The sequence below is a fragment of the Salvia hispanica genome, chromosome 6 (assembly GCF_029641045.1).
Source record: "Salvia hispanica isolate PSC_SH4W2 chromosome 6, Shi_PSC_v1, whole genome shotgun sequence".
Classification (NCBI taxonomy): Eukaryota; Viridiplantae; Streptophyta; class Magnoliopsida; order Lamiales; family Lamiaceae; genus Salvia; species Salvia hispanica.
In genome coordinates, this window is record NC_142697.1 from 2,405,544 (window position 1) to 2,430,129 (window position 24,586).

Below are 24,586 nucleotides of genomic sequence, written 5' to 3' on the forward strand. Positions count from 1 at the left end.
CGTTTTCAGAAGATTGCTAGAGATATAAATGAATAATAATAACCGAACGAGCTATATAAAAAATAGAAATGAATTATACAGAGTATAATTATAAATAAAGAGCTGGTAAACTATAAAGTATACTCCCACTTCCTGAATTGATTAAAATATTAAAAGCAGGGGAGCTTTGATGACTTCACACATCACATTAATGCCGCGTGTTGCTTCTCTAGTGAACCAGCAAATCCATGACAGTACGACTACTCTTTTGTAGTTCCTTCATTTATTACAAAAAGTGAACAAACACTCTACTTTGGTCTTGGTGGGGCAGACAGATATTTTTAGATTAGAGAAGAGAAGAGCAAGAACAAGGGTATTGCTGAAATTGAAATGAGTTATTCAAAACTGCTCTCTCTTTTGGCCTCCAAAGATCGTGACTTTTTACTCTCCCCCACTGGAACAAGGGTAATCTCTCCTCCTCTTCTACAATCTTGATGGTAGGTATTAGGTAGGTGGAGCTTTGTAACTAGAACTTGTGTGTATGTGTGTGAATTTTTCATTCTTGACTATGGTATGTTTATGTATTAGGTGATTGCACTAATTTTGGTCAATGTTATGGAATTTCTTAAGGTGCAGTTAGGTAGAGTAGATAACTCTTGTATTTTGAAGTTACGTAAATAAAAATGACCTAAAGTATGCCCCTAAATGTTCACATTCCAATGGAAGGAATTCTCTTGTAACTTAAGATTTCATGAAAGTTCTTCACTAATAATTTTAGTAGTTGTGGCCTTGAATGCATTTTCCCACTATACTAGTATTTCAATTTCTATCATATAAAAAGTTAAAAATCACAAAAAATAGTATCCCTCCGTCCTAACTAAGTTGAGTCATATTTTTTATGTTACAGCTAAGTTGAATCATTTTTTTTACAAAAATAAAACATCTAATCACTTTTACTTTGTTCCATCACCTACTTTACTCTCGTAATACTTTTCAATAAAATTTCTTAATCTTCGTGTTCAAAAGTTAACTCAACTTAGTTGGGACGAAGGGAGTACTATTATTTGGTCAAGTATTTAAAGTCTGATTACAGCCATTGGTGAGGCAGGTAAATATCTCTTATCTAGAAGGCAAAACCATAGGCATTTACTTCTCTGCAAACTGGTATCAACCTTGCCGTAACTTCACCCCATTACTCGCCAATGCTTACGAGCAGCTCAAGGACCGCGGTCCTGGCTTTGAGGTAGTGTTCGTGTCGTGTGATGAAGACGCACCCCGCTTTTGATGAGCACCGTGCTCTGATGCCATGGCTCGCCATTCCATTTTCCGACTTGGAGACAAAGAGATCTTTGAACACAAGGTTCGGCATTGAGGACATCCCAAGCTTGATCATCTTACAACCCGCCTACGGCCGACAAGATTTCACAATTCTTAATGGGGTCGATCTCATCTATCGCCATGGCGTGCAGGCTTATCCGTTTAGCAAACTGAGGGCGGAGGAGCTGCTGCACGAGGAAACGGAAAAGCGCGAGAATCAGACACTTGAACGTTTACTCTCTAACCATGGCACAGATTATATCTTGAGTCATACCACATCAAAACAGGTACTACTTGCAAATTCAAATGTCAGCCTATAATCTTCAAACACAATTAGTTAAAATTGTGATGGTAACTCTGTTTATTATATGTTGTAAAGAGTGTATAAAAGATTGTGATTGTGTTACGGACTCAATTCCCACATCGGTTATGAGAACAACTGGTGTGGGGTATATAGGCTAAATGGACTCTTTCTCCTAACAGGCTAGTCTTTTGGGATGAATTCTCCAATTTAGTCTGTATCAGATTGTTTGATTTACTTCCTCAGGTGCCTGTTGCATCGTTGATTGGGAAGACAATCGGACTCTACTTCTCAGCGCAGTGGTGCATCCCGGGAGCAAAATTTACGCCAAAGTTAGCCTCCATCTACCAAAAGATCAACGAGGAGGTCACCACGAACAACAGCCACGACTTTGAGATAGTTTACTTGTCGAGTGATCATGACCAATCTGCGTTCGATTCGTATTTTAATACCATGCCATGGATGGCCATGTCTTATGGTCATCCAAACATCAAGTCTCTTGCAAAATACTTCGACGTGGAAGGGATTCCAAGCCTTGTCATATTGGGGCCGGATGGGAAAACAGTGACGAAGCGAGGAAGGAGCCTCATCAACCTGTACCAAGAAAAGGCGTATCCGTTTACGGAAGCCAGGATAGAGGTGTTGAAGAGGCAAGTTGATGAAGAGTCCATGAATCTTCCGGAATCAGAGCGCCACTCAGGCCACTGTCACGAGCTGTTGCTGGTGTCGGAAGGGACAGGAGGCGGCCCTTTCATATGTTGTGACTGCGACGAGCAAGGGTTCGGGTGGGCATACCAGTGCATTGAGTGTGGCTACGAGGTGCACCCTAAGTGCGTCAGGTCGGTAGAGCCATGACTCGATAGATAGCCCGAGCCTTGTTGAATTGTATCTAGGATATGGTTGCTCTTGCTTCAATGTAGTACAAACATGAGTTTGTTTGTTTGTTTTTTGAATCTTGATTCTGTGAACCGTTTGACGTGATGTATAGTTTGAGTGCACCTACCAGATATATCTGGCAAGTGCACTCAAACTATTCCACTACAACTTGCTCCAATTATAAGTGTTTGATGAAGTTGTTACTCCCTCCATCACACTAGGTATTGTACGAGAAATTTACTCCCTCCATCCCACTTACCAATATATCTGGCAGGTGCCTGTTCGTGGGTTTTTCGGAATTCGGGATTAAATTTAAAAAAGGGACCATTCGTAGGTCTTTCGGATTAAATTCGCTGACCTTTAAGAATATGAGATCGTGACATGTGAATATATCAGAATTAGAGATTTTAATTTTTTTTATCTTTTTTATTTCTTTTTTGTTATTATTTCTCGCACAATATTTACAAATTGACCAAATTACCCCTTAATATATTTGCCATCGTCGTAATATTTTTACTCCAATTCTATTCACCCAATTCTGCACATCACCGCTACCACCAAGAATAATTAATTAATATTGGGGTTGAACGGTAACAATATACTCTAAGTTCAATAAATCTAACACATGAGTACATTTTAAGAAAACGTTAATGTACATTTTAAGAAAACGTTAATTAATTAATTTCTTTGATCATCAAAATAGCACCCTTCCCTAATATGAACCTCATCTGTCGCTGTCCCATCCAAAAAGCTCGGCCGAAAAAGGATAGTTGTGTGCCAATGGCGTCACATTTCTAAAATGGATGAACATTGGAACATCTTTTCGGAAAGTTGAATGTGTTTAATCAGCTATTACGTATTTATCTTTTAAATTAATTTTCCAACAAACCGAAAGGTTTAGTTTGTGAGTAGATAGAAGAGTGACTCAAGTGAGATACCGTGTAAACTCAAGTTATGTGGATTAAATGTTGTACTAAGAAGACGTGATAGTTTTTGTAGGAAGAAAAAATTTATTTCAACTGATTTGGATATTAAATATCTGGTGCTATTTATTATAATTCATAGTTAATGGACGAATCCATCATTTTTTTTTCTAGAGTTCTTTATTATTAGTAACTAGTATCACGCCTGTGCGATGCACAGAATAAAATATTTTAAAATATTAGTTTTAGATCGTAAATTAATTAAATAAAATTAGAAACAATATTATTATATTAAAAAGTGTAAACAAAATGACTATGAATTATACAACTAAAACATATTTCCTCCGTTCCTTATAACTAAAAGAATAACTCTAATCTACAATCAGGGGCGGAGCCACCTTATAAGAAGGTGGGGCAAATGCTCCTCCTCAAATATGTTTGCATGTACTAATTTATTGTGCAATTTTGTAAAAATATTTGAATTTCCTTGTATTTGCCCCTTCTCAAATGCTCAAAATTTCCTCACATATAATTTTGCCCCCTTTCATTTTTAATCCTAGCTCCGCCCCTGTCTACAATAACCAAACTAATAGTAATAATTTAAGGGGTTGTTTGGTTTGCATAATTGTATCCGAGATTAAATTTGTAGTGTGTTTGGTTCATGAGATTCAACCCCAAAACTCAATCCTAGATGGATAATTATGGGATAGTTAGTCATAGCTAACCCCCTATGACTAAAATAATCTCACAACTCAATCTTAAATTGTATCTTGGTATTATTTTATCTTGGAAACCGAACACCACATAAATGTCAAAAAAGACTAAACCCGGACATGCAAATTAGACATGAATTGTTTCTCCTAAAATTTCAACATGTGAGAAGTATTTATAGAGATTTTGCTTTGTTTCATTATATTTTTTAACTTCCCTCAATCATCTTTCAAAACATTATTTTAATTGCAATATAGTGATCCTAAATATTAAAAACCCAAACCTTGAAGCCTAAATTCTAAACCCTTAACTTTAAAATATACTCATAATGATCAACAAATGATTCAAATATAAATCTGTACTCATATCTTATACTGGGTGAGCCTAATTGATAATCCTTGGGATATAGCTAAGGTTGTGATTGAGATCTCTATCAGTGAAAGGGCTTTTTAAATGTCAGGTTTTCAGAAAATTAGAAGAAAAATTATATAAGTAGTATTGATCTATGTAGTTAGTCACTTAAAAGTCTTAATGAGAAAAAAGAATCTAGACACCAAATATGATGATTTCTCAAAGGAAAGTAGACTAAAACTTCAGTAAAATTGAGCAAACACTATAAACACAATAATAATCGTCAATCAATAAAATAGAGAAAATATAAATTATAATTTAATTTACTTATTTATTTAAGGAGTACAATAAATCACGTAACAATTGTAATATTTTTAAAATGTAATTTTTAAATAGCATGCATTATCAATTATTGAAAGTTTAGATTTATTATAAAAAAATATTTACATATACATATAAAGTAAATTTATAAACACAATAATAATTGTCAATCAATAAAATAGAGAAAATATAAATTATAATTTAATTTACTTATTTATTTAAGGAGTACAATAAATCACGTAACAATTGTAACATTTTTAAAATGTAATTTTTAAATAGCAGTACATTATTACAATAATCTAACTACATTCCTGATTCCGTTTTCTAATCTACAGCCCTCAGATCCTATCCACAACGGAATGCCTTGATTGTCAAAATTTTCGGTATTCTAACTATTACAATCGAAGAAAGAAAACCACAATCAGTGGAATGTAAAATTACAATGAAAATAATAAAACAAATAGAACTATGATTTAGAATATGAAATTACAAATGAAAATAATAAAAAAAATAGAACTACTATAATTAGTCAAGTCGAGGACATTATTCTTTCAGCAAGACAAATTATGTCGCGGCTAGTATTCTTGAATTGACGCATTATTCTAAAGATAAAACGATTTTCCTAGCATATAGAAGCACCACAAACCCGCTAGGCACCGACGAAATTAATTGAGCTTCGAGAATCCAATAACCTAAAATATGTACCAAACTGTAAATGCTTTTGTTGGTGTGTAATTCATCTACAAATCTATAACTTTTATAGCCACAAAATAAGGATATGAAAAGTCATGGAATTAATACACTATAAACCACAAAATTAAGATAAAGAATGTTACTTATATGAAATGAAAAGCCAAAAGTCTTCTCATGGCTATGATCACCCTCTCATACACACGCCATTATTCCCACATTTAATTGCTTTCTTAATTTCTTTGCATACTTGGTTAGATGTATTCTGACGTGGGAAATTGATGTATATAATTGTAACGTAATATTAGTGATGGATACGGAAACGAAATATATTATAGTGTCGGCTTGTATTTTCATTTATTTGTATAAATGAAAACTTTTGGTCTCTCTAATTACTACATAAATAAATAAAAACCTTTTTCATTTTTCTAATTTTATTAAAAAAAATATAATGGCAATCTTGTTATTTTCTCCAAAACTCCCCAAAACTCCGCTTTTATATATGTATAGAATAAAAACCTTTTCATTTTTCTAATTTTATTAAAAAAATTATAGTGGCAATCTTATTATTTTCTCCAAAACTCCCCAAAACTCCCCAAAACTCCCCTTTTATATATGTATAGATATGTAGACCCAATCTTCTAGAGTTATCTTACGTATGCTGTACTACAATTTTCCAGAACTTATATTAAGTTCATAGATTTTTCATACAGCTTATTTTGAACTCTCTCTAAACATCAATATTTGGATTGGAAAAAGGAGCTACGTGCACAATCAATATTTGTCACATGACACGGAGCGTTGTGTATCATGCAATACGTGAATTGGACTAATAAAATAATGAAGATGATTGAAAGTAGTGTTTGGTGGTATTCGCAGTAATTTGGTTTCATGCTTAATTGTTAGTGTCAGGTGGCTAAATGATGTAAAATGAAATTTGTAACTAGAATTTGATAATTACTCCATAAAATAGTCTTATTTATTTTGTATTTACAAAATAGTTCATGCCACTTGGGCCACTACTTTGGAATTATTTTCTTCCTTCAATTCCTATATACTCCATCCGTTCCATAGTCAACAAAGACTTAAATATCGCTTTCACATGAATTTTTTAATGTGATTAATAAATCCTAATTAAGTACTAATAATTAGTGAGTAATAATTCAATTTTATTAAAATGATACATCGCAATTCGCACATTTAGATGCACACAAATTTTGGCCTGCATCAATTACCTAATTCAGTATGTCGCGTAAGAATTAAATGAATTTCGATTAATTACTAAAACTAACCAACTTAAGTGTTTGCTCTTAGCTGGTTGCATAACTTACAAAGTCAACATTTTTTCTTATTTGTTGCAAAATAAACACGTGGCTAAGAATGTACTACTACTATCAATTATATCCCAAAAAAATATACTTCCTCATTTACTCATTAAATATCATACACTCCCTTCGTCCCGATTAAAGAGAACATTTCTAATACGACATGAGATTTTATGTAACATTGTTTTATAAGTAAAATAGACAGAATAAAATAAGAGAGATGAAAAAATAGAAAAAGTAATGTTTCTATATTAAAAAAGTGGCAATTGGGTGAAATACCACAAATACCATTTTTAACGGGAAAAGTTACGAAAGTTGTGTCTTTTAATGACTATTAATAAATAGATGCATGCTAAACAATTTACGACAAAACATAGAATTTGTGAAAAGCCTTTTACTGGATTTAAGAAATGCAGTTTGGATGCCTAATTTTATCGGCACATTCTCATAGTAAAAAGGTTTATTCTTTACATATTCAAAGTCCACCATTAATTTTAGATAATACTCTTACTTTATTTTATCACTTGCTTTACTCTTTTTATCTCTCCTAATTTATTCGTCTATCATATCTATTTTATTTTCATTTAATTCATTTAACACAATTTCTTAAAATTCTTTGTAATGATAATGTTTCTAATTTTTATCAATATGTATTGATAGTGTTGTGACATGTCATTGATTTTATTATTTTTATTCCACTTAGATCATAAATTAAAATTGTATAAATATTACATTCATTAACAAGTAGTAAATTCTTCATTTGGAGTGAGACATGTTAAGTATATTTTTATTTTTTATATATTCACTTTGCTTTAAAATTCTTATATTTTTATATATTTATTATATTTTATATTTATTATTTGAAACTCGTCCCGTGCATAGCACGGATGTTCATACTAGTTTCAGTAAGCAACAAAGATAATATTTCAATGATAAACCATCTATATACATTTCTTCTATTTAAACCCAAAAATAATATTTCAATGATAAACCATGTAATATACATTTCTTCTATTTAAACCCAAGGATGGGGAATTTATACTAGTCTTTCACCAATATAAAAAGAACAAATACCAATAACTATTTATCATCTCTCATAATATAGTAGCTCAGCTAATTCTTTCCCAAACATAACATTCATTCTCATAGATTTAATATATTAATAATTCTTCGAGTTTTGGCATTCACAGCATCCTTTTACAATTTAAGCTCAAATATCTTAACAAAGTAAGATCAGATGTTGATTTAGCCCTCCTGTGAATTCAAATATCTAGCTTTTCAGAGCTTCATAGGGGGTAGAATCCTACTCTCTTATCTATCCTGCTGAGTTTGAGAGAGAATAAATGTGTCCCACAAAATTATCTGTGCATCTCAATCTTCAACCTCGGTGTTGAAAACGAAGTGTAAGGATGGAGGAGAATGAGCACTAGTTTCTAAAACACCTGCTCTGCTCGAACTCATTGTCATTGGGCAAATAAGGAAGCGAAAAGAATAAAGAGGAGGAACGGATGAAATACTTCAAATAAGGCAGAGTCATGTTCCTCAAAAGCAATGGATGCTGCATAACGAAGGCCTTCCAGTCTGCCTCGTTGATATTTCCGTCCTTACTTCTTCACGCTCAATGAACCCGGTTTGTCCCAGATCATAGAGCTTGAAAGCAACTGCAAAATGTAAGAGAAAGCAACTGAAAAAGAGTTCGTTCAAAGATGGGTGATCACTTTCTTTACAAGAATCATTTCATCACAAAATAGTTTATCACACACAGTTAAAACCACAAAAAGAATTTTCTGTCTCTTACATTTAATTTTCTCATCCAAAGAGGCATTTGGATGTAACACGTTGAGGGAACGAACAAATTCTTCCAAATCAATGACACCATTCCTTTTCAGAATCATTTAGATAATGAAGAACTAATCAAGCATAACATAAGACTATATTGCAGTTTCAGCGTAAACCGGCACAACACCCTATGTAATATCTAGACTTCGTGGGTGGCGAGGGAGGACTAAGGAGCACAAAAAGTATGTCCAAGTGAGTGAAATAATGACAACAGACGTCTATTTTGCTGCATTAATATGCACCAGCACCTAGACTTCCTGTTAAATGAAATTAGTACAAGAATTAAGATTGTGATTACCTGATCCAAGATAAGGTTCTCACCACTTGTTTCTGTGAACAATGCCAGCTTCAGCTCTTCCTGCGAACAGAAATTTAGAGAAGGAATGATATGTGAGTGGAATGAGTTGGTGGAATGTGGGGTGTTTTTACCATTTATGGTAATTAGGGACTCCTATTCACGGACGGACCAAAATGGAAAAACGGGACTGCAGACGGAGTAATGTTTTATAAGAGAAGAATAAGATGGTAACTGAAACTAATTCAATATCATTTATCTCAACACATCATCTCATAATGTAAATCAGCTGCAAAATCCTATTGACACTAGTTCATCTATAGATTGATAAACAAAGTAAATCTTGATCTATTCTTGGCATTAGTTCATCTATAGATTGATAAACAACGTAAAATCTTGTTCGTTGCAGTCGCCTTCGAACTTGTTAGTTTTGATGATATGCCACAGAAGAGCTCTTAAGCACCATATTTTGGGGCCTTCCATAGCTTGAAAGCTACCTCATGTAAGAATCGATCCACCGGTATAACGAGGTTTCCCCCATTCTGCAATAAAAAATGCACATCTTCAAACAATATATAAAGTCTTCATAATCAAAGCATTATATAAATAGGCCAATTCTAGAGAGAACATTCTAGGCATATGTCAGAGAAAAAGTGAACATCTTCAATATAGAGGAATTTTTTTTGACAGATGAATGTTATAGGTAAATGTCATAGAAAAGGCTTAATGTCTGATCTAAACACATCAAAATCTGACACTAGTAAAAGCCATTTATTTTCTCCCTGCATAAACTAGGAAAGAATGCCTTTTTATTTTGCCCTGAGCTTACAATTTTTGTTGCATTTAGTGTACATTTTGCAACAGATTATATAATCGGATTAAATTCAAGACTATTATACTAAATCATGATGTTCAAATTGCATAGAACTGTAGTTATGAAACTATTCTCAGTCAAGGAAGAACACAGCAATCAATCAGATATCATCTACAAGTATTCAAGACTCATTTAGCTCTATAAGAAATACGAGGAAGCATAAACATACGATGAAAATAAATACCTCAAGAAAATCACTAAACAAAAATGATTTAACTGCATCAACGCGTGTCACAGCATGCTGATACTGGGCTAGTAGCATTGGACAATGCTGCCTGCAAAGGATTTGGTTCAGTATTAGCATCATAGCCTTAGTCTCACTAACATATTTTCACAAAAACACCAACTTATACCTAATATTCACCCTCGGTTTCCCGGCTTTCATCATATAACTTTGACGCGGGAAAAGGTGCGAAAGTTCACTATCACCCTTCTTCCCCGGATTTGAAACTGAGAGTTCAAGGTCCTTGTCTCCCAAAGTAGCCCCGTAGCTCATAATAACAGACATGTGCAACCTAGAGCCAATATTGCTTCCAGGTGATGCCTTGTATGAGATATCACCAACCAAACGGTTCACAAGATCTACGCCCTCGACCCCATTCATCTCCGTGTTGGCTCCAATATGAGCGAAAATCAACTCAAAGATGCCCCCCGAATCCTGTTCCTTCTCTTCCTGAAATCCAAGCAGTTTCAGAACCTCGGAAGCCAAATGTGATGACTCAGCACTAGAACCGTTGTTTCCAGACATTTCGCTCCAGGAAAACACTTTGAAGCCAACCATACCTCCAAAAGACTTCACACTTAAGTTGTCAGTTACGATAGCTGCCTTCAATCCCATGAACCTGAAAATGGAATCAAGAAACGACTTATAAAATCCTTTCAGTTTATATATATATATCAATCAAGCCCATGAAATCCTTTTAAACAAACAAACCTCTCTGCCACGGATCGAAATGCACACATTTCTTGAGGTATATCTTCTTCACATATTCCTTTTACAGCCTAAAAGAGGATTGCAATAGGATGTTAGGTTTCCCATTCTTATCAAAAGATCATCATGTATACCATCCAGGGATTAAACCATTTGTATCACATTGCATCTCACCCTGCTTTCACATGCTTCATTTGCATCAAGCAACTCTGCAAACTCCCTAACTATCCTCATATCCTCATTTTCTGCAATGTAATTCCCAAATAAATCTCAACATTCAAAAACACAAGAAAAGAAATCCTAGCTTTTTTAAGAACTCGGGGCGAAAAAAATCTTAGCAATATCAAAGCTGGAAAGCAAATAACATCTCTCTTTCTCCCTCTTAAGGAAAATCTTTACCTCAGTCATGACCAAGACAATAATTTTTATTGACTAAAAATACAGACGGCGTAATTTCTCGTACAAATCAAACCACATTGCTAATTATTTTGTCAAATCATCCCTTAACTTAAACTAGGAAAGAGATAAAAAAAAAAAACATATTTCAGTTGAATTTGATACTATCTCCAAATATGAACAAATAAAACATTTTTCCAGTCTCACAATCATCACTCAAATTCTCAGTGGTTTCAATTCTATGAAAGAAAATGCAGCACCTATACAATCAAATTCCAACCAGCTCACTAAATTTCAACCCGATCACTCTAAAATCATCAAAACGAGCATAAAACAACTGAGAAAAAATAGTACTTAAAAAATGACATCTACAGCAATAAAAGTGCGATTAATAGAGCTAATAACAAGGAGAAGATCAAGACCTGATTGAGGAGAATGAGGGAGGGCGAGGAAACCGCAGAGAGCCCGAGAAGCGAGCGAATTGAGATGAGTTTGGACCGGGCTCATGAATCGAGCCAGCCCGTCGCCGTACAATACGAGGCCTCTGCTCGGCTTGTCTGCCATCTTCTCTCTGTGTAATTTTACCACAGAAGAGTAAATTGCCGAATGTTAATGATAATGAGGGGGCTGAAAAAATTGAAAAATTGGAAGTTGCAGAAAATAAAAATGGCTGCCGAAACTCTCCTGAAGAAGACGACTAAAATTCATGGGCTGGACCAGAGTTAATATTTGAATTTGGGCCGTCGGTTTAATTAAAAGGCATGGGCTGGGCAATTTAATTAAATGATGTAAATCTTTAAATTAAATCTTGCAGTTTCAATGGATTAATTTAAATTGTTTATTTGAATTATGCAATTGACTTAAACGTGAGTTATATACCATGATAATTATAACTATGAATCGTTTAATTAACATTTGCTAGTGTATCTTCTTTACTTAAAATCCTAAAATATTCAAATGTATAACTTGGTATTCTAAGGTAGTAGTAATATTTTTGAAAAAGTCCCTTCCTTCCATATGTTGTGACTGCGATGAGCGGGTTCGGGTGGGCATACCAAGGGTGCACCATTGGGACAGTTTGGTAGGAAAGATCAATAAACTAAACATGATAAAAACACACATTTTAGGTTGTTCATATAACTTCAAAAATGATAAGTGTGAAGAATGTTGTGCATAAGGAGCCCAGCCCATTAAGCAAGCAATTAAGTGAAGAAAGGGAGGAGATAGTTCGAACTCATGAACTAGCCGTTAGAATAGTTGTTGCAAATTCTGTTTTGCTTCTTTTCTTTTTCTTGTTTTCGGTTAGCAGCAGTTAGTAGCTGGGAAATATATAGAGTAATGAGAAGAGTGTAATATACAAGATTTTCACATTGTTGAATAAGAATTCTCTCTCGGCTTTCCCTATTTTCTTATCTCAAATTCTTAGCTTCAACCCTTATTCTTCTTCATCCAAGATCTTTCCCAAATCATAACAATTTGGCACCGTCTGGAAAACGGCTGAAGAAGGAATCGATTGAAGCGATGGCTGCTCGATTGGAAGCGGAGAAGTTTACCGGCAAGAATGATATTGGTCTATGGCGTATGAAGATGAAAGTCATGTTGATCCAGCAAGGGTTATCTGCAGCTCTGGAAGAGAAGCAAACATATTCGAAGGCCGGAGAGGAGCTGGACGAGAAGGCGAAACTCAAGCTCGCTGAGATCCACGCTAAGGCACATAGCATGGTCATCTTATGCCTTGGTGATAAGGTATTAAGGGAAGTTTCGAAAGAAACAACGGCAGCTGAGATCTTGACCAAATTGGAGAACTTGTACATGACAAAGTCTCTGGCTAATCACTTGTGTATGAAGCAGAGGCTTTATTCTTACCGTTTCTTGGAAGATCGAGGAATTAGTGAGCAGCTAGAGGAGTTCAACAAGGCCGTAGATGATCTTGAAAACATTAATGTGCAAATCAATGATGAAGATAAGGCGATTATGCTGTTGAATGCTCTACCAAAGAATTATGACCACCTGCCATGGTGTATGGGAGGGAGAAGACAATCACCTTCAATGAGGTTCAATCAGCTTTACATGCAAATGAGCTGTAAAATGGATCTGTAAAGCCTCAAGAAAATGTCCCAGAAAGTCTCCATGTAAAGAAGTTCAAGAAACCAAAATTCAAGAAGAAAATGGATGAAGTAAAGCCTACTGCCTCAGATCATATATAAGGAGTCTAGGTCGTGCCACTGGTGCAAAAAACCTGGCCATATCAAGAAGGATTGCTATGCATGGAAGAGGAAACAAGCCGAAGGTAATCCTCATCCTAGCTCTGATTGTATTGAAGATTGTACTACTCCAGAAATCTTGAATGTTATGGAGAGTGGTTTGAGTGGTGTATGGATTATGGATTCTGGTTGTAGTTTCCATATGTGCCCCAATAAATCTTGGTTCTATGATATGAGAGATGCTACTGGTTCTGTGCTGTTAGGGAACAATCATATATGCAATGTGAAAGGTATTGGAATGGTGAAACTCAAAATGCATGATGGATCTATAAAGATGTTGAGTCAAGTTTGGTATATTCAAGAGGTTAAAAGGAATCTAATATCCCTGGGAGCCTTGGAACTAAAGGGGTGCACCTTCACTTCATCTGGTGGCAAAATGGAAGTCAAGAAGGGACAACATACTGTGATGGAGGTAGAACGAAGAAATAGCCTATACTATCTGCTAGCTGAGGCAGTAAGTGGTGACTCAAACTCAGTATCAATTGATGACTTGAATTTATGGCATGAGAGATTGGGACATCCAGCTTGAAAGAACTGATAAAATCTGGCATTATCCCAGGAGATACCTCCTCAAAACTTGGTCCAAGTGAGAACTGTGTTCTTGGAAAGGCAAAGAGGACTCCATTCCCTACAGGTACTCACTACTCTGATTCTCCTTTAGAGTATGTTCACTCAGATCTATGGGGTTCTGTCCCTATTAACACTCTAGGTGGAGGAAGATACTACATGAGTGTTATTGATGACTATAGTAGGAAGGTTTGAGTGTATATTTTGAAAGAGAAATCTAAAGCTTTTGAGAAGTTTAAATATTAGTGTAAGGAAGTGGAGAGTGAAAAGGGGACTAAGGTGAGATGCTAAAGAACTGATAATGGTCTTGAGTACTTATCCAAGGAGTTTGATACATTCTATAAAGAGAATGGGATAAAAAGGCACAGGACTGTACCTGGCACTCCACAACAGAATGGAGTGGCTAAGCGTATGAAAAGGACTCTCATGGAAAGAGTGAGCTGTATGATGTTTGCTAGTGGATTGGGTAAGAGGTTCTGGGGAGAGGCTGTCTCAACTGCTGCATATTTGATCAATAAACGCTCTTCTACCAGTTTGAAGGGTGCTACACCTGATTTCATCAGATGGTATGGAGGACATAGGGATTACTCTAAAATCAGAACATTTGGTTGTAAATGTTTTGCACACATTAAGCAGGGAAAACTAGAGGCTCGGGCCCTCAAGTGTGTGATGCTGGGCTATCAGAAAGGAGTAAAGGGATATAGGTTGTGGTGTGTTGAAGAAGGGAGGCAGAAAGTAGTTATCAGTAGAGATGTAACCTTTGTTGAGCACCTGATGCCATATCTAGATAAGTTAGAAGAAGATGGAAAGAAAGACACTACTCAAGTTGAGGTGGAGCCTGACCAATTCCTGGAGCCCATTGTGGCTAATGTGAGTAATCCTGATAAGCCTGCAGAAACTGATTCTGATGCAGAGGAAGAGAGTACTTCAAAAACTGATGGTTTGAGCAATTATCAGCTAGGAAAGGATAGAACTCGAAGAGAAAACAAAAGGAAACCTTCAATATATGCAGAAGCTGGTATCATTTCTTATGCCCTATGTACAGTTGAAGCAATGGAGTGTTCTGAACCTGCTACCTATAGTGAAGTTGTGGCATGCAGTTATAGCAAGAAGTGGATCAAGACAATGAATGATGAAATAGACTCTCTGATCAGACCTGGGTGTTGGTGGAAAGAGCTGAATTTATGAAATTAGTAAGCTGTAAATGGTTGTTCAAGAAGAAGGTGGAGTCGGTGGGGACTGGAAATGTGAGTTACAAGGCTCGATTGGTGGCAAGGAGGTTCACTCAAGAAGAATGAGTGGATTATAATGAAGTTGATACGATCATGAAAGTCGTGCGTCAAGGATTTCAACTACAGCTGGATCCAACCAGCAACTTCCCTATCGAGATGATATCCGAAAGCTATAAAACTGCCACCATCGTCTTCGTCTTGGAAACAGCTTCACGTGGATATCTTGCACATCTCAATCAGAGTCCGAATGAGGGAGTTATGGCGGTTTTACAGAAGTCGCGTAGAACCGGCGAGAGTTCCAGAAGGAACACCCGGCTGGGTGTTTTCACTCTGAAAATTACCCGACCGGGTGAAATGGCGAAATGGTGAAATGGTGAGGGAGTTTAGAGAGAACACCCGGGCGGGTGTTTTGCACCCCGTAATTCACCCGAGACTTAGTTTTTGTGGGCTTTTTTCCACATTATGGGCCCTTAGTATAAATATCTTTTGGTGTCATTTTTCATTCTAGATTGATGATTGAATTAAAGTTATCTCCCTAGTGAATTTTTCCTCTTTGAGGAATGTATCCAATTCCTTCCTTGAAGGTTGCTTGTCTCAATTTCATAGATTGATTCAAATAGAGGTATGCATCAATGGAGTGTATCCATTGAGTAGTGGAGCCAATGGGTGATAGAGCTATTGAAAGTTGCTTAGGGTTGTTTCCATTCTTTTGGTCAATGTCCTATGGTCATAACTCTTTTATCTCATCATTATACACATGCTTTCCATCTCTAATCTACCATCCATTCTTGTTTAGTTTCAATTTTTGTGATTGGATCTCTTTTTATCCTTTTGTTGTTCTTGTTAAATTAAAAATAGCCTCACAAAAATTGTTAGATCAAACATCATAAATGAGTAATTCCTTGGGAAATGGATAATAAAATACATGGATCCTTATCAGAAGTATTTGCACCAGTGGTCAAACATGCCTCGATAAGAATACTTCTTGCAATGGTGAATCAAAGAAATTGGGGAATGCAACAACTTGATGTCAAAACTGCATTTTTACATGGAGATATTGAAGAGTCCATCTATATGTTTCAGCCTGAAGGATATGTAAAGAAAGGTGATGAGAACAAAGTATGTTTACTCAAGAAGAGTCTATATGGACTCAAGCAAAGCCCAATGGAACAAGAAATTTGATGCAGATATGTCAGAGAGTGGCTTCACTAGATCCAAGTATGATGATTGTGTGTACATAAAGAGAAAGGATGGAGTTCCAGTAGCATATCTACTGATTTATGTAGATGACAGCCTGATTGTAGACCCATCCAAACGTGAAGTATAGATTGTGAAAGATGAGCTTAACAAGAACTTTGAAATGAAGGATCTAGGAGAGGCAAAGAGAATCCTAGGCATGGATATCATCAGATACAGAGAAATAGGACCTTTTGACTCTTTCAAGCAGATTATGTGGATAAAGTGTTAAGGAGGTTCAACATGAGCAATGTAAAGCCTGCTGCAACACCTATTGCCCAACACTTCAAATTGTCAAAGACTGAAGTTCTAGGTAGTTTGGAGGAGGCTAAGGAAATGGAATCTATTCCATATGCTAACATCATTGGAAGTCTTATGTATGCCATGATTTGTACTCGGCTAGACATATCTCATGCTGTTAGCATCACAAGCAGATATATGTCAGACTTTGGAAGGGAGCACTGGAGTGTATTGAAGTGGATGGTAAGGTATCTGAAGGGAACTGGAAACTTTGGTATTCTATATAGGGGTTGTGATGAATCTGAGACAGAAATACTACAAGGCTTCTGTGATGCAGATTATGCAACCAACCTTGATAACAGGAAATCACAAACTGGTTATGTCTTCACCATGTTTGGACCAGCCATAAGTTGGAAGTCATCCCTGCAGAGTGTTGTGGCTCTATCTACTACGGAGGCTGAGTACATAGCTCTAACATCAGCTATTAAGGAAAGCTTTTAGATCAAAGGAATGGCAGTAGAGTTTGAAGTAGAGCAAGATGCAGTGACTGTGCAGTGTCACAGTAGTAGTGCTTTGTGTCTTGCTCGACATCAGGTGTTTCATGAGCGCAGAAAGCACATTGATGTGCGGCTACACTTCATCAGAGATGAGGTGGAGAAGGGGAATGCAAAGGTAATCAAGATCAGCACTTTGCATAACCCGGCAGACATGCTTACAAAGGCTCTTCCAAAAGAAAAGTTTGAGCATTGTAAGGAATTGATAAATGTGTGTGCTATGGTCTGAGCTACTTGTGCAAGGTGGAGAATTGTGAAGAATGGTGTGCATAAGGAGCCCAGGCCATTAAGCAAGCAATTAAGTGAAGAAAAGGAGGAGATAGTTCAAACTCATGAACTAGCTGTTAGAATAGTTGCAAATTCTGTTTTGCTTTTTTTCTTTTTCTTGTTTTCGGTTAGCAGCAGTTAGTAGCTGGGAAATATATAGAGTAATGAGAAGAGTGTAATATACAAGATTTTCACATTGTTGAATAAGAATTCTCTCTCGACCTTCCCCATTTTTCTTATCTTAAATTCTTAGCTTCAACTCTTATTCTTCTTCATCCAAGATCTTTTCCAAATCATAACAATAAGTTATCTACCCTACAAAATAGATAAGTGCGCGAGGTCGGTAAAGCCTTACCAAGGGTGCACCATTAGGCCTAGTCAAATTGTATCCAAGATATGGTTGCTCCCTGCTCCAATGTAGTACTAAAGTGTGTTTTTTGAAATCTTGATTATGTAAACCGTTTGATGTGATGCATATATATGAAGCATCAAGTGAGAAAAAACATGGAACAAAGGGGAAGACATGCTTTTTAGTAGTTCATCATAAAAAAAACAAATCAAATCCAAATTACTCATCAATATATAACAATGAAATAAAAGATGCGAAAACTACAATACTCTTATCAAAGGATACCTAACAAGCTAAAAATATGGCCAGATGCTATCCATAAGCCAAACTCTCTGCTTATGTAGTCCTCGTCAGTACATGAGCCACGGGCGACTACTATCAGAGTCATGCTTAGTCTGCGTGGTTCCGAGATAAAAAATCCTGTAATTTTATTCATAAGATTTTTTATAATTGTAATTCTATCATGTATTGCCAATTTTGAGCAATGAATCTCAATTTAGGACATAGTTTTAATAAGAAACTCAAACCTGAACACTATAAGCAGGATATCATATACTGTGCCTTGGATGACATCGAAAATAAGCTGCATCCTTCCGGGTAAGACTCCATCTGCCTCCAAATTCATTTCACCTGCTTCTTTCTTCCTAGAAACATATTTTACTTATCAACTCAGAAATTCAATCCTCAACTGCTGATAAACAAAGTTATGTCATTTTACCCTTCAATTTGAAATTTTACTTCATGCACTTTCTTGTTCCTTCTGTATTTCCTTAGCAGAATTCCAAGCAAAAGGACAATCAACCAACTTGATCTTCTCAAGTGTTGATATGTCACCAATGGTGGAAGGGATCTCCTTTAGCTTGTGGCACGATCTTATAACAAGGCATTCAAGACGCGGGAAGGGAGCTTCATCAGTTAGCCATGTCGTCAAACTTAAATCATTCAGAAGTAGGAACGCCAGTTCAGGGAACTCCCCTTCCACATTCTCCCATGATGGGCCAAAGAATGCGCCACATCTCAGTTTCAGAGCCGTCAGATTTGACAATTTACCGATACTTGTCATGCGTTCCGATGAAACTCCACAACCTCTTAGATACAACTTTTTAAGGTTTTCAGGGAATTCAAGCTTTGGTGGATCAAGAGAAATGGCTATATCATCACCATCATACTTGATAATGATCTTCAAACTCTCAAGTCGGTGTAGATATGTAAGTGTTTCAAGCTAATACGCTGGCCAATATACAGAAGAGGAGACGTCATATGAAAAAACCAGATTCTTCAGATTGGGAATTCTTCCAATGATGCCTTTGCTCCATTTGAAGTTTCTAATTCCCACAAACATTTGCAGGAATGGAAGACTCGATAAACTCAGAGGAAAAGGCCACCTAAAAGGTTTTGATAAGTAGCAACCTGGCTTCATATAAAGATGCCTAAGAGAAGGCATATCCCAGATCACCATAGGAAGTAAGCAAAGCGAACCGAAAAGTGGTGGACAATTGTCTGAAGATACTTGAGTTCGGATATGGATCGAGGGAGTGAACCATCATAGTGTAAAACAATATATTTTAGACAAAAAAACATTTAATGATGTCACGAGGAAACTCAACAAAGTGAACTTGAAGAACATCTAGTACCAGGAGAAACATGAATCTTGAGAAGACGACTATTGGATTTTTAACTGGTAGACTAGCAATGCAAAGGACAGAAAGAACACTGTGATAAGAATTCCACAATTTACCTGTGGAATTAACATAGAGAGCATCAAGATGAATGCTTAATCTTCGTGGAGTAATAATATAAGGCCTTTCATTGGTCACACATCCCCCAGACTCAACAACATGCAGAAAGTTGTGCGTGGAAGCAATTTGGACACATACATCTCTTAAGACTTGATGCATGTTGCGTGGAAGCAATTTGGACACAGAAAGTTCTGATCATTCCACTACAACTCCTCTTACAAACAAAAATCAGGTTTCGGTCAACTAGTGCTTGCAGATACTTCTCAGCTGTCTCTTCCATTGTGTAAACTCTATTTGGACATTCGTGCACAAACCCTTCAGCAATCCATAGGTTGATAAGTCTAGATTTAGATATCTCACAATTTCCCTGCAAAGAAGGCCCCATGTACAAGAAGCAGAGTCTCAAATGTTGGGGCAAGTGGTTATAACTCAAGCCTAGTATCTCCAAGCAATGCACTTTCATATACGACAATTTTGATTTTTTCATTTTTTCTACTACATCTCTCCAGATAGACGTCACCAAACCGAACCGGCCCGGAACCATCACCGGCGGTTCAGAACCGTGAACCGGAACCGCGGTGGCGGTTCGGAACCGGATAGGAGTCGGCGGTTTAGGCGGGCCGGTTCAGGTTCGCGAAAAATCAAGAACCGTAACCGCCGGTTCGGCGGTTCCGGTAGCTTTTCAGGGTTTAGGGTATAGGCATGCCGACTAAGAGTATATACATATACTATCTATTTACATTTATAATTTATTGTTTTTTACTTCAACTTTTTTTATTTAAGTCTTTTGATTCTTTTGTAATTTCAATTTTCAACATTTGTATTGTAATATCGACATTCACATATCGTTCAAATTTGTATGATTGTATAATTGTTTCAATAAAATTCCAATTGTTCCAACTCCAATGTCGACTTCTACTCCATTTGTCACTTGTCATTCTCGTTTTATTTATTTATTTGATAGTACAAGACTACAACTACACCTACAACTCTATATTAGTACTATACCGGAATAAAATTAAAAAATAAAAAATAAAAAAATTCGGCATTGAACCGGCGGTCCGAACCGGAACAGCCCCGGAACCGGCCCGGAACCGTCTGGAAACCGCCGGTTTTGAACCGGAACCGGAACCGGAACCGCCTGACCCTAGGCGGGCCGGTTCAGGTTCCATATTTTTTGAACCGGAACCGGCGGTTCATGAACCATGGTGACGTCTATCTCCAGACTTGGATATCAGAGTCCTTAAAGAAGAGACCTGCAATAACAACAATTGCAAGAGGAAGTCCTCTACAATTCTGACTAAGCTCCCTCCCAACGGACTCCAATTCTATTGGACAACCTTGTGCTCCAAAAACCTTTCTGCAAAGCAGTTCCCAACTTTTATCATCACTTAGGCATCGCATTTGATACGGCTTGCTGCTAGAGTCTAGTTGAGAGGCCACATTTGGCAGCCGAGAAGTTAAAAGTAGACGACTTCCATGGTTATTATCAGGAAAGTATCTATTCAAGAAATAACACATGTGTGTCCTGTTAGAGTTTGTATACTAGAAATCACGTTTCGAGTGATTGAATACTGTAAAACTCTTATTTTATTTTCCAATAAATAAAACAGATTATTTTTGTCATAATGTTGTTATGTTTTACATTTAATGGATGTTAATGCATGTTTAAATGTATAAGTTAACTTAACAAAGTCTAAGTCTTTGTTTTAGTAGACCGGTTGTGGGTGTCGTCCAATTTAAGGTAACACGGTCAGTTCTAAACAAAGAAAAAGATGAATTTCACAACCTAGATGGAATTTGACTATCCATCGAGAAATGTTGCAATGTCAGTCCGCATATTTCTAAGCCTTACTGAAATAAGATGACATTGGTGTGGTATAGCACTGAACGGATCTAACAGCAAGACTTGCCTTAGGCTATCTACTGAAAGGCGAGGTCTTGATAAATATTTATTTCTTAATCAATGTAGGTTAGCATTAAGCATACGGTATTGATTATGCACTGCTTTGACTTATCAAATGGTGCGGGTTTTTCGTAACCCAATTATCCTGATATATTGGGCAGTGGTGATCGATATCTAGCGGTGCTAGGATTGCTATTATATTGAATCGTGCGCGAGCTGAGTCTCGCTTGATAATGTCCTCAAGAGGAGCGCGAAACGAGGTTTTATTATTCGGAACCTAGCTAGTTGGAGTGTGATTACTCTATGAATAATAAATAAGCGTTTCATGCTAAGTCCACTCTTGGAATTAATAAGAAGTTAATTAATTAAGTCAATAGCAGACATTAATTAATTAATGGACATTTTAATCTTAAGCACGGGAAATGAAAGTTAAACGGAAACCCGGATTACTTGTAATTTCGGATTTGGATGGGGAGAGTTCAATATTACTTCTGTAGTGGCTGCTCGTAATATTCCAATTATAACTTATATTAAATTGTGGGTTCAATTTAATTAGTAAAAAGTAAATTGGATGAGCCCATATCCAAAACCTTCCATAGATCCCTGTCTGGGCCCAAAAGGAACTTAATATAAATAGGAGAATAAAGGGGACAGAAAACAACAATTTCTCATCATTGTAATTTTCGAAAATCCCTTCTCCAGCTGAGGAGATTTTCGAATTCCTCTCCTATTCCGAAAAGGATTTCTTCTGTCTTCTTTATTTAAGTCCTAGTATTCTAGTAAGATCAGCCCACACTGATATTGGGATACAGTTCGGGAACCAGAGAGAAGATTTGTGGTTTAGTACTCAAAGCATCACGTGGAGAAGAAGCTAGCCATCTTCAATTCTTTGGAGAATTAATTAGGTATTTTTCTGCTCCGTAGAAAAGCATGTTTTAGGTTTCAATATTCTTAAAGCATGATTGATTCAAGTTATGAGCATGATACATGTGATAATTACGCGAATAGCTTTTGTCTAAATAATCTGCTAAATAGATCTGATTATTATGTGATTGATTTATTCTCGCACGCTTCCGCTGCCAGCACCTTCATGTCCCACACATCATCCACTATGATTATAAACCTCCTGTACATGAGAATTTTGTGGAGATACAAAGCTAATTCCTCTTCGCTATCTTCAAGCCTTTCGTCTGTGAACCTCTCTGTAGTATTCAGAATGCCAAATAGGACATAGCGCACAAAGTACTCTTGAGAAACTCTTACCCAAGCGCGGATATCAAAACGGTCAAGAATATCTGGATCTTTGTAAACTTTCTCAGCAAGAGTAATTTTACCAATGCCCCTCATTCCTATTATGGTGGCAAGTTTGAGTTCGGGGGAATCTTGAAACAAACGATCCTTTATCTCTTTCAAGTGACTATCAAGTCCCACTACTACAACATCTTGGCCATTGCCTCTTGAATCCTGGCTAAACGAAGCAGCAGCAGCAGCAGAAACATAAGCCGAAAAGTCAGTTTGGTTTCTACTAGCCTCCTCTATCTTGATCACATCTCTCATGAATTGTGTTGTGCAAATTCACAAATGACTTTGTAAATGACTCAATAATTCACTAATTCTGTTGTGCAAATCAGACCGAACAAAACACTGATGCAGGCATGCATGCAACCGATATGGACAATCTAATTCGGTCCTTTTTACTTCTCTTCTTTTTAAGAGTTAAAACATCTAATATTTTGACATTTTTCGAACTCTGTTTGTAACTCACTAGAGATCTGAGAAACAAAGAAAAAATGTGTATGAAGGAGATATCCAACACTCCTGCGTATATGTCAAGAGTCCGTTAATGAGAACGGTTGGAGAAAACTTGAATCTAATTTCAATAGTGATGAATATGAGTGCATTTGAAATTTCTAAGAAGTTATCTGCTATTGATTATACCATTTCTTGCAGCTCGATATCCCTATTTTCTAATGCAATTCGCAAGTTTTTCACGAAAATAATACTTCATCCATCCCATAAAAATAAAGACATTTTCCTTGCTTAAAGATGGTATAGAATGTAGAGAAAATTGTATTTCTTGCTACGAATGTTTCTCGTATGTGATCTTGCTAATTTCTTTAGTATTTATAGGGATATTAGTGTCTTGTAAATTACATCAATAAATGATAATTGAAAACATACAACATTAGGGACTCTACACTTATTCAATGCTTCTAGGAACTCTCCTATGATTAATTTGGGCGGCCATCTTCCTCTTTCCAACACTCCCCCTCAAGTTGAGAAACAGTATCGCCGATACTCAACTAGTTAATATGTTTGAGAGTTGTTCCTCAGATTGAACGAATGGAAATTCAATGATGCCACTTTAGAGTTTTTCTTTGATGAAGTGACGATCAACTTCGACATGTTTCGTTCTATCATATTGTACGGGATTCTCTGAAATGTTGATTGCCACTTTGTTGTCACAATGGCTTTTCCGTGTAGGTGGAAAGCCAATCTCTGTTAACAATCTTCTAAGCCAAAGTATCTCCATAAGGTCACTCCTAATCCCCCAAAATTCGGCTTCCGCGGTTGATAGTGTCACGACTTTCTGCTTCTTGCTCCTCCAAGTGACTAAGTTACCTCCACAAAGGTAAAATACCCTCCGGTGGATTTTCTATCAACTGGATTACTAGCCCAATCGACATCGGTGTATCCATCGATTTCCAGATCTTCCTTCTTTTCTAAGAAAACCCCATAACTAGTTGTTCCTTTCAAATACCTCACAATTCTCATGACAGCATTCATATGATCCTCCTGAGGCTGATGCATGAATTGACTGACAACTCTAACTGCATATGTGATGTCAGGCCGAGTATGAGAAAGGTAGATAAGCTTCCCTACTAACCGTTGGTATCTTCCACGATCTGTAGGCTTGGCTCCATCCACAATTTTCAACCCATGATTGGGTACCATTGGAGTTTCAGCAGGTTTGCATTCCATTAAGCCCGTTTCGGCTAACATGTCAAGAACATATTTGCTCTGTCTTAGGAATATCCCGTGTTTGGATATTAACACTTCAATTCCTGGAAAGTATTTCAATGCTCCCAAATCCTTCATTTCA

General features: G+C 36.6%; 3 protein-coding genes across 3 annotated transcripts; 1 reads left to right on the forward strand and 2 right to left on the reverse strand.

The window, feature by feature from the left end:
• The first annotated feature begins 313 nt into the window (after positions 1–313).
• On the forward strand, positions 314–2,550 carry LOC125207691 (protein kinase C-like zinc finger protein). Its single transcript, XM_048107142.2, is given in 4 exon segments — positions 314–444; positions 1,088–1,252; positions 1,254–1,583; positions 1,844–2,550. Coding segments are annotated over 4 exon segments (1,179 nt in total). The 5' UTR covers positions 314–369; the 3' UTR covers positions 2,453–2,550.
• Positions 2,551–9,151: 6,601 nt separating this feature from the next.
• On the reverse strand, positions 9,152–11,913 carry LOC125204691 (uncharacterized). The gene is made up of 6 exons (XM_048103399.2): positions 11,552–11,913; positions 10,908–10,978; positions 10,737–10,804; positions 10,156–10,644; positions 9,987–10,077; positions 9,152–9,470 (listed from the first exon to the last, which is right to left on the reverse strand). The coding sequence occupies exons 1-6, from the start codon at positions 11,691–11,693 to the stop codon at positions 9,384–9,386; spliced, it is 948 nt and encodes a 315-aa protein (XP_047959356.2). The 5' UTR covers positions 11,694–11,913; the 3' UTR covers positions 9,152–9,383.
• Positions 11,914–18,577: 6,664 nt separating this feature from the next.
• On the reverse strand, positions 18,578–23,040 carry LOC125205228 (putative late blight resistance protein homolog R1A-3). The gene is made up of 5 exons (XM_089060902.1): positions 22,583–23,040; positions 20,805–21,105; positions 19,716–19,944; positions 19,473–19,576; positions 18,578–19,018 (listed from the first exon to the last, which is right to left on the reverse strand). The coding sequence occupies exons 1-5, from the start codon at positions 23,038–23,040 to the stop codon at positions 18,578–18,580; spliced, it is 1,533 nt and encodes a 510-aa protein (XP_088917028.1).
• Between the last annotated feature and the right edge of the window lie 1,546 nt (positions 23,041–24,586).

Bases quoted from the DNA above. Each gene is read 5' to 3' on its own strand.
- LOC125204691 (XM_048103399.2), bottom strand. From the start codon at position 11,693: ATGGCAGACAAGCCGAGCAGAGGCCTCGTATTGTACGGCGACGGGCTG. The intron at 10,805-10,907 runs GTGAGATGCAAT...ATCCTCTTTTAG, and splicing joins ATGAAGCATGTGAAAGCAGG to GCTGTAAAAGGAATATGTGA. The intron at 10,078-10,155 runs GTATAAGTTGGT...AATCCTTTGCAG, and splicing joins AAACCGAGGGTGAATATTAG to GCAGCATTGTCCAATGCTAC.
- LOC125205228 (XM_089060902.1), bottom strand. From the start codon at position 23,040: ATGAGAGATGTGATCAAGATAGAGGAGGCTAGTAGAAACCAAACTGAC. The intron at 19,945-20,804 runs GTCTGGAGATAG...CCTTCTTTGCAG, and splicing joins TTAAGGACTCTGATATCCAA to GGAAATTGTGAGATATCTAA. The intron at 19,577-19,715 runs GTATGTGTCCAA...TTAATTCCACAG, and splicing joins TGCATCAAGTCTTAAGAGAT to GTAAATTGTGGAATTCTTAT.